Genomic DNA, 12,764 nt, shown 5'->3' with positions numbered 1-12,764 from the left:
TTAGGAGTATTTTGGCATGAAAGGAAAAATAACTTGGGGAAGCTGCGGTTTGATCCTTTGTTCACAGAACCAGAATCTCTCCATCCATCTGCAAGTTCTTTTTTTAGACTTGGATCATGACAAAGTGCTAAACAGATCTCAAAGAATAGATCGGTGGAAGAGAGATGTTTTGAAGAGGACAGGGGGCTGAGAAGGAGCAGCAGCGTGGTCGGTACTACACCAGGCCTCTCACAGCAGCACTGCCACAGCGGGGGAAATCAGGGATCGGATCTTAAAAAAAAACTCAGAGAGAGAAAAAATGCGGTGGAGCAGCAAGCAGGTGGGGAGACAGAGGAGGAGGAGGACAGGCAGATAAGAGAGGTTTGACAGGTATTGCGATAGGACAGACAGGAGTGATGTAGATAGTCTGAGTTGGACAGGGACAGATAACGCCTGAGTGACATTTTGCCCAATTCCTAAGATGCTTGTGTTTGTCCTTATCTTTGATGCTGTGTGTTTGTGTGGGGTTTTTAGCAACACACCATGTGTGTGTTCATGTTGTTTGTGTTATGGTGTTTCAACCTGTGAATCTGTACAGGTTGTATGCACTGTGAGGCAATTTGCTGTATCAGTTTACACTGTGTGTGCGTGTGTGTGTGCCTGTGTGCGCGCGCGCGTGTTTAGAGTTGTCATACCTGCTGCACTGTGTTTCTTTGGAGTTCATCTGTGCAGACAAAGTCTGATACCTCACACAGTTGTGACCGAGTAGTTGTGCCTCTTGCTCAGACACATTGGAAGTTGACAGATCACCATGTGTATTTATCCAAAATGTCAAGGTTTGCTTAAGAAGACCTGTGAACACAAAATAGCGTGATGTTGTAAAAACGTGTATTTATTGAACAGTTTCTGGTTGGTTTCATGTAATCCTGATGTTGGATATAAAACGGAGAGAGGGTGTTGGAGGGCTGAGGAGTTGAGTCTGTCTCAGGAGTAATGGGGAGCAGGCCTGCTCTCTACTGAGCTTTCCTCTTTGATGTGAAGGAATGAGGCCAGCCCATTGCTCCATGTGGCCGCACCAGAGGATTTAGTGTGGCTTTACTCCTGCAGGCATAACTACTGAATTAATGCTCCTGTGTCCTAATGCCATCACAATGTTGTGGGACAGGGATAATGGGGTGTGTGTCTGAAGCACAAACCGCATGTTAGGTGTTTTTAATGTTAGAGTGAAACCAGTCTTAGACGTACTACATATTTATGTATTGATTAAAATGGAGTTTGGATGATAACCCTGTGTGTTAAGGCATGGAAGTGTGAATATTATTGATTTTTTTTTGTTTTATTGAATAAATGTGCCACAATGGATTTGCAGGGACTTCATGACAAAAAACTTTGTTGTCTTTGCTGGCTTACAATCACATCTGCACCCCTTTTAGCTCATGCAAGTGCATCTTTTGTCCGAGGTAATACACCAATACCTATATCCCTTTGTAAATGTTTTTATAAGCACTCATGAATGCTCATAATGACAACCAACAGTAATCGTAGCTCATAGAAACTATACAGATGTTTACAGTGCATTTTAAACATACTTGAAATGTATTATAATGTACCTATAATTATCAGCCATTATAATTTCAGAACACTTGTACAATAATGTCACAAAGAATTTTATAATTACTCATAATGTAAAGTATCAATACTTCATAATTGCTGGTCACCCACTATTTTGCAAAGATCATAACATATTAAAATTCAACTCATAGTTGTAAAACATTATAATCATTTTATAACACATTATAATCACTGTTGTAATGCATTATAATATGCCGCAGTGTAAATTGTAAGTGCTCTTTGGGTGCTTTAAGTAAAGTCATGAAATCCCTGTGTTATAGGTAGCTGTAATACATTACAAGATATCTAACAAGATCAAATTTATACAAGAACAGGACACAAAACTTGGAAAAATGTATTTTATTTGACTGGTACAATGAATGGATTACCGCTAATCCATTATAATCCAGTATGATGAATGAGTAATCCACCGTATTAGTGTTATTGCATTAAAGACTTAAGTGTAATTATGAGTTGTTATTATTGTTGTAAATCATTATGAATATTCATGAGTGCTTACAGCTATGATCATACAGCGCTATAGGTGCATTCTAAGACACTACAAGTTTGTTCATAATGGATTATAATGCATGATAGGTATTGGCTTCATAGACAGTGTCACCCTTTGGGAATAACAGCAGCTTTTACTCACTTTGTTTACTTTTAAATGGCAGATTGTTTCTAAACAACAGTGCATTTAAGTTATAGAGCCTTTGTATGATGTGCTTACACCAAAAAATTGTTCAAAGTCAGTGAGCAAAATGAATGATGGAACCAGAGGTGATGACCTCTTTTTACCTCGCCTGATCCAGGTACAAACTCACCTGGAGAATCCTACAGACTACCACATCCGTCAGTCTATGAAGCAACAGGTGAAGGAATACCTGTCCACCACCTACGCAACGAAACAGGTACCTTTCTAGATGCCTCTACTCTTAAATGTACATCCATTATATCTGTCCGTCCCTCATTAGATCATATCAACCAACAGATGTCCTGTGTTTCAGTTTTTACGACACTACATTTAACTGTGTCACTACTCAGTTTCTCTTTCTCTGTCCCTAGACGGTCCATGCAGCAGCACAGCTCGTGCCGCCCTCTCCTCCCACAAACATGGGACCCACGGGGGGTTCAGCATCTGCCCCCCCACCCCTCCACTCCCCACACATGCGCCCCGAGCAGCTCATGTCTGGAAACAGTGCACCCAACAGCCCCATGGCCATGCTCAACATCGGCTCCAGCCATGAGAAAGAGGTAGGCGTCTGCAGGCGTGTTCATACAGGGTCATGAACCCATAAACATTAGTCCTGGATGTGTTATAAAGTGCAGTTTACAAGAGGCAGATTGAACAAATAACCATAAAATATGACTTAATGATGCTCCCATATAAAATTATGAGGATTGAATATTACCCCCAGAGTGACATGTCCACATTTTATGAAAGCACCATAATGATTTAATTGGTCTTCGGTAAGCTTAGGCAGCATCTGTTGTAAACACGTTGGTGTTAATGTGTCGTGCGTACAGTAGGTGAGTGGATGAAGACGTTGACTAACTTGCAATAACTGAGAGTGGCTATCATTGGAATTTAAATGATCCATTATGGCCTTGCCAGAGTAATTACAGCTTAACAAGTGACAGCAGAATGTAGGGCCCTTTGAACCATGTAGACTTTGACCAACCCTCCTCCTCCCCCTCCTCCTCTTTCTCTAATTCTCAACCTCACTTTGTTGCGCTCTCTGAGAGAAAAAACTCTTTCCAGTTAGCCTCCATGACATAGAAGTCATTTTTAACGTCTTCTCTTGAGTGAGACATGCACTTGGAGACGAGTTCACTTGGAGGCCTGCATGCCATTGTGTTTCAGGTTGTTTACATACGACTGGTGACAGTCGTCTCTGTGTGGTGTTTGTTAAGCAAAGTAAATGTAGGCTTTTTTCTTTAAGTTAGACATGAAAGTGTTTAAATTTAAAATTTCTCTCCCTGTTTTCCTCCAGATGGATGAGGTCATTGATGACATCATAAGCATGACGTCCAATTACGATGACATTCAGGGATACATTGACCCTGTCCAGATGCCAAACACAGTAAGTGGAGCCCTCCTCTCAGTTTAATATTTTAGGCTTGATTGTTGTCTAATCTCAAACGAACTAAAGATTTTAAGGGATGACATGTATTTTATGATTTTTGATTTTGGGTCATCTAAAAAGAAAAGTGGCCAGACATGACATGAACATTTTTCTGGTAACTTTATCTCAAGTGAAGTAAAAGTCTTTGTCAAATGTTGTTCCAGGAGCATTAGATGGTTTTAATATTCAGTGCAATTTAGTTATTGGACCATTGAACTAATTGTAGATCTTAAATGTTTGATATTGTATTTTATCATTCTAATGAAATAACCAATACACAGTTAACTCAAATTGTAGTTAACTCAAATTGTTTTAAGGGAAATTATATTTGGAAGATTCACAAATGTAAAAAAAGACCCATTAAAGGTACAATATGTAAGAATTGTAGTTTTAAAAAATGAACTAACAATATCAACAGAACATGAATGAATAAGAGTTTTTACGTTACGTCAAATACATCTATGCACTGTATTACAGAGATATCTGCTGAGGTTAGCATGCTGACCAGCTAGCCCTGGCCCAGTATTTCTTGTAATACCACGCAACCACACACACAAGCTCCCAGGCTGGACTGCCAGCTGCACAGCTAACTGAGCTAACTAGCTAATGGCAGCTACACTTCACAGCTGGTAGTGGTCACACTGACAATATGCTGCCACATATTTGGAGTGTGAATTCAAGAGGTAGTCAGTTGCACCTTTAACATAGATTTTTTTTCAATGCATTGTTTGTAAGATGCTATATTCTAACCTTGTATTCACTTATTCATACAGTTGCCTGAAACCCTAATCCACTTCAGGTTGTATTTTGGGCCAAGTCTGCCCAAAATTAGTCATAGACTCGGACATGCCAAGTCATCAGTACTCAGACGATGGCATTTCAGTGCTTCCTGTAATCACTGTTCCTGCTTTTCTTCTGTCGTTCGCTCTCTCATCTATTGTTCATGTTGTGAGTTGTCATTGCTGTTATTAGCTATGGCGATGGTTGTCAGTGCAGTAAATCTACAGTTGATTTTTGTTGCAAGCCAGCCATGGTTATTTTGTTCTAAGCCTGCTTTGTTGGTTGTCAATCAGTTCTTGCGTGTCCCCATAGGAGGCAGTAGGTTATCTTATGTCTTAATGCAGCCATAGGCACAAATATACACAAACTCACATACACACTTTTAAGTGTATAATTGACTTAAACACTCAACATTCCATCATTAAATCATGCTGGACTTGGTTAGAGACTGAAGGGAGGGCATGTCAGATGAGGACTGTGCAGTGCTTTGTGTTTGAGGGAACAAACTTAGAAATTAACAATTAAACTGCCAGCAGTTAGAGTTCAACTTGTTTACAAGACATTGGGAGAGAGAGAGAGGGAGGCGGACAAGGAAAGGGGGAGGAAAAGAAGGGTGGAGGGAGGAGGGAAAGGGGGATGAGGGCAATTTGTGCAAGGGGAAAACAGGCTGAAAGTCCAGTTAGGGGAAAGTTCACTCTTGTTTGGTGGGGAGCGGAGGTAGAAAAAAGACGGGACCGGTGCTGCCGAGGTTAGTCTCACACGACAGTGACGGAAGTGTTGTAGAGATTTCCGCGTGCCGCTGGTTCCTGAGAGAGGGGAAGAACGAACACCAGCCGAGCGAGAGAAGGAGTAGAGGATGAAGGAGATGAATAAGACGTATGCAATTGTGGAAGTTATTGAAGGAGACCAGATTCAGCTGGTAAGATACTAAGGTGCTTGTTTCTTGACTTTGGTCAGCGCTGTGGAAGTTTAGTTTTTTCTCTGAGTGAAGCACAGTTTTGACAGATGCAGCGACGGCTCTAACTCCCAGCCACAGGTCACCGATTATAAAATGAGCCACAGGAGGGGCAGTGGGGTGGGTGAGGTTTTCAATTTTTGCAGTATTTTTTTTTTTTTTGTGAGTGCACGTGATGTGTGATTCTGCAGAACTGGAATCAGAATTCTTTCACATTTTAGTAGAAGTTGAGCTTTATTGTCAGGGTTACAGTGCTGCTGGAGTGTGAATATTAGCAGGTCTCGACTAGTGCAGGCTCAACTCAATGGTTGGTCATCCATCTGATTCACTGCTGTGTGTGTGAGAGAAAAGAATAGTATGCTTTAGCTTTATCCCATAGTATGTCCTCTGGGGTTGATTGGTTTAATCAGTGTGAGCGTGTCTGCATGTATGTGTCTGTGTGGGCTTCAGTGTGTGTACTTGTAACATCACACTGATTGATTAGATTAGGCGATTGATCAGCCCTGAGGATGATCAGTGTGTGTAAAGCCAGCACAAGAAATAAACTGAGAGGAAAAACAGATCAGTCTGTTAACAGTGCTGCATTTTCAGATGAAGTATTTCGTGTTAAAATACACTGGCAAGAAAAACTTTGAGCCTTATTCCCAACTGACAGACCAGTGAGTAAAACTCACCTGCTAATCCTGATTGGGATTAAAGCAGCAAATTCCATGGAATTCTTGGAATCTCATAGTTTAGTAAAAGCACCACTGAATACCAGGCACAAGCGAACAGTTCCACTCTACAAGTGTGTGTGTGTGCGAGTGTGTATGGATGGTTACACCAAGTCCCAGTCACGCTTGCTTGTTCAGTTGAGTTCTTACTGGAGTGGGCTGCCTGGCCAAGACATGAGAGGTCAGTCCAGACACATAGTCGGCGCTGGAAAATAGAGTTTATTTGTGTCGCCAGAAAACATGAAACAACCACAGCAGGATGGTAATGATGTTTTTAGGAGATACTGTCTCTGATAATGATGCACCGATTTGTTTTTTAAGTTATGTATAAAGCATTTAATATGCCAGTTTTGTCTACAGTTAACTTTTGAGATATTCAAGCTATCAGCTGAAAATCCCAGCTCCTATTACCAGTTGTATTTCATTGTTTAATGTAATCTAGATCTAGTAGATGATTTAACACGCGTTTTTCCATATTTGATGAGCTAAAGATACAGTTAGTATGGAGCTCGTACAATAAAGCACAGAAGTATTTGAAGAATTGCTTCCATTTTTTTGATATTTGATATACTCTGAAAGGCAGAGCTGTCAACCACAACAGTGTAATTTCCTCTTTACTCCATCTCCATGTTAAGATTTTTAACAGAGCATATCATTTACATACAGAACTGTGCCTGCAGAGGCCTGCGTGTCTGTATTTATGTGTGAATGTGTTTGATCTCACAGCTCACACAGTAGCCAGCAGATAAGGTATCTCTTCCTTTCAAGTTCTTTATCTTTCAGGCCTCATTAGCAGTGTCACATTTGCCCTCACTTCAGGGAGTACGACGCGATCGGTAACGAGGAATAAAAAGTCCACCGCACTCTATACAGTACAATTAAAAGGAAATCACGTCTTTTTAGGAGCGTGCACAAAACTTTATCGCAGCTGTTTTGTAATGTCTAAAGTGCAAGAGTTAGGAGACCTCGTCGTTATTGTGAGTTCAGGAGCTGGAGGAGGCAGAAGAGAGAGGCCATAAAGAGAGATAAGATAGATAGGGTGATAGTCAATCATTGTTGTGTGATTGGCAGGCTACTCTTAGGTGTGATATTATTGCATTATCTCCTGCTGTCTGTTTCTTTACAGCACATATAACACGAACACTGACTTTATTATGGTGTATGAAGCTGTAAACAAGTAGTCTAGAAACAGAAATAATCAAAGTTTAACCTCCGTGTGGCCTGAGTTTTTATTACATCCAGAGGTGGAGACATGTTAGGCTCATTTTCAAGTTCATAATTGTATTTTGGGTTACTACCAGAATAGCTTTACATACTGAGCGCTCAGGAAAGACAAAAGTTTTCTCATACTGCCCAGTGCTGCAGGTCTGTATTCTCCCTCTGTTGGAAATGTTATACCCAGTCTGCCCTGATTGGTCAGCACGCACACGCCAGAGTCAGCACCACGCTCACAGTGTCTCCAATTGGGCCTCTTGTATTTTCAGCTTCCAGTTAGATTTACTTCTACCATGAATGTTGGGAAGAGCTTCATTCGGTGTAGACTTTTGGCTTTTAAACTTTCAAGATCTTTTACATGCATATGAACCTATACAAAAACAATGAAAAACCACAAGAGATCTCCTTTAATACTGATTTAATGGATATTATTCTTAATGCCTGTCACAGGTTAGATTTTGAATAAACTGAGCTGTATAAGTCATAAAATCCAAATATATTTTTTATGCCAGGGGAAAAAAAGAGTAAAGAAGCTGCTTTGGAGTCTGGTGGTACGACAGAATTGAAACAAAAGTGACGTTATTGGTGTCGAAGTTATTAATCTTGAAAACAGCTATCTTTAGGGAAAGAGAAAAATAATATTCAAATTGTCTTGGCTCTTTCTCCAACTTGCTCCTTGTAGCAGCTTCAAATGGTGGACTTTGGAAGAGGTATTGATGTCTTTGCACTGAATATTTTCTAAGTTTTAGAGTCAAACTAGAGATTGGAATGTCATTCACAACCAAACCTGTTCTGGACAAACTATCATATTCCTGTCTTAACCCTCTGGTGTGGTGTCAGATGAGACAAATATCACTTTATAGAGAACAAATGCTTTTTCGCATTCCTTGTGCCTTCATGGGTTTCACAGAGAGGAACTGCAGTTATCCAGAGCTATCATTGTTGAAAATAAGCGTAATGTCAAAACGGGTTGTTTTCTAATATTTATATTTGTTGTGTGCATGTGTGTCTGTGTATGTGTGCGTCCTCCCCAGCTCCCCCTGTCTAGCAGTCACCTAGATGTGTACACAGGTCCTGGGATGAAAGGGCCAGCCATCGCCATGACCAGTAACTCCTGTCCTGCCAACCTAACCATCAAACGAGAACTCTCAGGTGCGAAAGTCAACGCGATCCTCAGTCAAACCACTAAGATAAATAATTGTGTGTGACTGGGTGAATGTAAAGCATTTGACACCTGTCCCTTTAATGTATACTGTGTAATGTGTTGAGACACACGGCTCAGTCTCAGTCATTAGTTAATCACTTGTTGTTATTGCAAAGATGCAGAAGCCCGTGCGCTGGCCAAGGAGAGACAGAAGAAAGACAACCATAATCTGAGTAAGTTTTTCCTTCATGCAGCTTAAGGACACGCACGCACACACACACACACACACACACGCACACAATAAACTGTCTCCTGCAAAAACGTTTTATAAAGCTTGGCTCTGATTTAGCTGACATAGTGCAACTAGTGGGTGGATGGTTAACCTGGTCATTTCTGCTGTTCTGGCACCTGAGTGTAATTGCCTGTGACTGTGTGTGTGTGTGTGTGTGTGTGCGCGCGCGCGCATGCGCATGTGTGTGTGTGTGTGTGTGTGTGTGTGTGTGTGTGTATGTGTGTGTCTCAGAATCTGAACCGGGTTTATTGTAATGTAGGTTTTCAAATATGAGGAATTTACCTTGTTGTTTTGATAAGTCATAGTGCATATTGTGAACTTTAGCACACTTTGCCATTTCCTGCAAAAACCACACATCTCTTAAAAACATGTGTGTATATATTTTTTAACATTCTTGCTTCTTACTTACTGACTTATAGAAAGCATTTTATAGATTTTCTTCCTCCTCCTCCTCCTTCGTCTTCTATTTTCTTCTTACTGAATATTATGCAGTATTAAAAGATGAAGAAATTTGCAAGAAAGATATCAAAGAAAGAATATGTGCATTAATTTAACCTAAGAACTTATGTTCATGTAACATGTAGTGTCAAGGGAGGACAGCTGCAGTCACTCAGTTCCTTTTGCAATCTTATTTGTCTTAACTTAACTGTGAACCAGCATTTCATTGATATCTGTAGTTCCAAAGATCACAATTTGTCTTGAACGTGTTCTTTTTAATTCCTTCTTTCATGCCTTTGGGTTCTTTGTACTATTGTCTTCATCTTGATTTTTCTTTTGCCTCTTCTCAGTTGAAAGGAGGAGGCGATTCAACATCAATGATCGTATCAAAGAGCTCGGCACCATGATCCCCAAAACCAACGACCTGTGAGTTGCTTTTGCTACACTGTGTTTTCAGTGACAGTAAAGTATTTGAATAAAATCAGCTACTGCTGTTACTTACCTCTGGAAATTGCCTGTCTGTAATTTACTGTGTGTATAGTGATGTGCGCTGGAACAAAGGCACTATACTGCGGGCGTCTGTGGAATACATCAAACGCATGCAGAAGGATGTTCAGAGGACCAGGGAGGTGGAGAACAACTTCAAAAGGATGGAGATGGCCAACAAACAGCTGTTGCTACGCATCCAGGTAACACACACATACACAAACACACACACTCACTTGCAGAGAAACACAATCACAGTAAGTACATGTATAATTATTATTGTTAGTTACTAGTGGTGTCAACAATAATCGATGCGGCAATGCATTGCATCAAGGGGTATGGACGATTCAGCATCGATGCGACAACATGCTGAATCGATTCAGCGCATTTCAAAATAAAGAAATAAAATTGTCTTCCGCGGGTAATTCGCTGAGGCAACTCAATGAAAATCAGTTGCCTCATCGGAGCAACGTCATAGACATGCGCAGTCAGGCGGTCAAATCGAGAGAGCGCGGAGATCAGCAGCAGTATGGCTGAAGCGGAGAAAGATGGAGAGAGAGAGATTATCGATGCACCAAAAATGTGGAAAGCAGACATCTGGAGACATTTTGGTTTCTACGAGGTTGGTGGGAAACTTGATCAGAGTTATGCAGTGTGTAAAACATGCCGCTCCAAAATCAAGCATGTTGGAAATACAACCAATTTCACCAACCACATAATCCGTTGGCACCCCGAATTGGCTACAGGATCCAAAACCACACCGCAGCAAGTTAAAAATCAACCAAGTATTCAACAGTCGATAGTGTCACCACTACCACCAAACTCCGATAGAGCGAAGAAGATTACACGCTCTGTGGCATGTTTCATTGCCAAAGACCTAAGACCATACTCTGTGGTCGAAAATGCGGGATTTCGCCACATGCTGAAAACCATTGAGCCCCGGTACAAGTTGCCAGCCAGAGCCACATTCGCTGACTCTGCCGTTCCTTTACTGTACAAAGAAGTGAGAGAGGAGGTAAACACATCGCTGCAACAAGCTACTCGTGTAGCAATCACCAGTGACGCCTGGACGTCTATCGTAACAGAGTCTTATATCACCATAACAGCACATTACATTAGCGAAGATTGGCGGATGATGTCCCATGTGCTGCAGACCAGGGCCGTGCATGAGAGCCACACAGGGGCTCACATGGCGACGCTACTGTTGGATGTGGTGGATGAATGGCAGCTAACGGATAAAGGTGTTGTGCTTGTCACGGATAACGCCGCTAACATGACAAGTGCGGCTGAAATCGGCCGGTTCCCCCATGTGAAGTGCTTCGCGCATACTTTGAATTTGGCAGCACAGCGGGCGCTTAAGTTACCGACGGTCTCCAGGCTTCTGGGCAGAGTGCGGCGCATCTCTGCATACTTCCACCGCAGTCCGAAAGCAAAGCACCTGTTCGAGGAAAACCAGAGAACCATTCTCAAACTGACGTGTCCGCTCAAGCTGATCACAGACGTCTCCACAAGGTGGAATAGTGCTCATGATATGATGGAGAGGTTTTTGCAACTGCAAGCTGCCGTGCACGCCACCCTGTTATCGCCTGAACTAAATGTAGACGAAAGTGACATCGTCACCCTCAGCAGAGCAGATCTGGTTAACGTGGAGGAGGCAGTGAAGACACTGAAACCGATGAAGGATGCTACTTTCTGCATGTCCGAGGAGAGCACTCCTACAGTCAGCCTCATTGCACCAGTACATGGGCAACTCGTCCAGAGCATGTCAGACACTATTGGAGACCCACCACTGATCCGTGATGTGAAGAATGCCATCAAATCAGATCTCCTCAAGAGGTATAACAGTGAGGCAGAGAAGAAGATCCTTTACACGTCATCTGCCCTGGATCCTCGGTTTAAAGGGTTACCTTTCCTGGCAGAGGAGGAGAGGCTGGATGTCTACGCTGGAGTGACTGCCGAGGTTGCATCTCTGGAGGTAATTATGTAGGCTAATGTTTTGTTGATGTTTTGTAAAATATATGTGATTCAATAATGATAATATAAATAAATAAATAAATAAATAAATAAATAAATAAATAGGCTTAACAAAATGTTACATTGTTAAATGTTATATGTTACTATAAAAATAGTTTATTGGACAAATAAGCATTGGTCTAGGACGTTTTTAGTAGCAGACGTCAGTTGGTACAACCACAGCTATAGCCCATAAATTAATTTGTTATTGCTAATGTACATGCAATGAATAGACTACTTCAGTAGAAACAAACAAAATAGATTAATTCATGCAACAGTGGTATTATCCCTGATTGCACCACTCTGATGTCTGCTACTTCAAAAACATTATTGACCCATATACAGCACAAGACTGATAAAAAAATAATTGATTAATAATAATTGATCTACAACAATCTACAGTTGATCTACAACATTGTCTAAGAATATTCTGCTAACAGCTGTGTTTTTGTCTTTATTTATTTTGTTCAAACAGTTTGAAAGGAGACGTATGAGTGAAGTCGATGAAGCAGGAAGTTCAGGAAACCAGGAAGAGTTGCACTAAGTTTTAGTGACTAAAAGCTGTGATTTTTTTTTCATGTAACCAATTTTATTTGACTCAAACCAGGAGTGACACAAGAGGCAATAAAATGTTGTTGAATGTCTGACTGCTTGTGTTGCCTCATAACTTGTGATGAAAAAATGTCTTGCTTTCAGTAGAATTTGAATACATGGCAGGCTTTTGCATCGCAATGCATTGCTGAATCGAATCGAATCGAATCGAGACCCTCCGAATCGTAATTGAATTGAATTGTGAGAGCAGTGCCAATGCACACCTCTATTAGTTACAGTTACCATCACCTTTTAAGGAAATAAAAACTGAAGAGTTTTTTGGGGGGTTAAACAAACGCTTCATCAAATTTTATGGAATATTCTGTCCTTACAGATGTGAAACTTGATGTAAACTTGAATTTGTTTTAACTACTATGGTAGAATCCAATACCTTGGATAAGTAAATGCACACTTTATGATA

General features: G+C 41.0%; 2 protein-coding genes across 13 annotated transcripts in view; both read left to right on the top strand.

Annotated features, from left to right (window-relative positions):
* The window catches only part of tfeb (transcription factor EB), a 38,657-nt gene that overhangs the window by 22,719 nt on the left and 3,174 nt on the right, over nucleotides 1-12,764 (top strand). For 8 of the 12 annotated variants that reach the window (XM_037101091.1, XM_037101090.1, XM_037101093.1 and 5 more), the window contains 7 exons: nucleotides 2,403-2,501; nucleotides 2,656-2,844; nucleotides 3,585-3,674; nucleotides 8,414-8,531; nucleotides 8,700-8,756; nucleotides 9,604-9,679; nucleotides 9,786-9,942. In XM_037101091.1, the coding sequence (XP_036956986.1) occupies nucleotides 2,403-2,501; nucleotides 2,656-2,844; nucleotides 3,585-3,674; nucleotides 8,414-8,531; nucleotides 8,700-8,756; nucleotides 9,604-9,679; nucleotides 9,786-9,942 (786 nt within the window). Of the gene's footprint in view, nucleotides 1-107; nucleotides 320-2,402; nucleotides 2,502-2,655; nucleotides 2,845-3,584; nucleotides 3,675-8,413; nucleotides 8,532-8,699; nucleotides 8,757-9,603; nucleotides 9,680-9,785; nucleotides 9,943-12,764 lie in introns of those variants that run through there. The other 4 variants (XM_037101095.1, XM_037101085.1, XM_037101086.1 and 1 more) reach the window with 4 other exon arrangements.
* Nucleotides 9,963-12,396, top strand: LOC119021093 (E3 SUMO-protein ligase ZBED1-like). Its single transcript, XM_037101096.1, has 2 exons — nucleotides 9,963-11,714; nucleotides 12,228-12,396. Exons 1-2 carry the CDS (start codon nucleotides 10,269-10,271, stop codon nucleotides 12,294-12,296), a joined length of 1,515 nt encoding a protein of 504 aa, XP_036956991.1. The 5' UTR covers nucleotides 9,963-10,268; the 3' UTR covers nucleotides 12,297-12,396.

Source organism: Acanthopagrus latus, chromosome 6 (genome assembly GCF_904848185.1).
Source record: "Acanthopagrus latus isolate v.2019 chromosome 6, fAcaLat1.1, whole genome shotgun sequence".
Classification (NCBI taxonomy): domain Eukaryota; kingdom Metazoa; phylum Chordata; class Actinopteri; order Spariformes; family Sparidae; genus Acanthopagrus; species Acanthopagrus latus.
The sequence above is the reverse complement of the archived record's forward strand: the minus strand, read 5'-3'. Positions and strand labels throughout refer to the sequence as shown.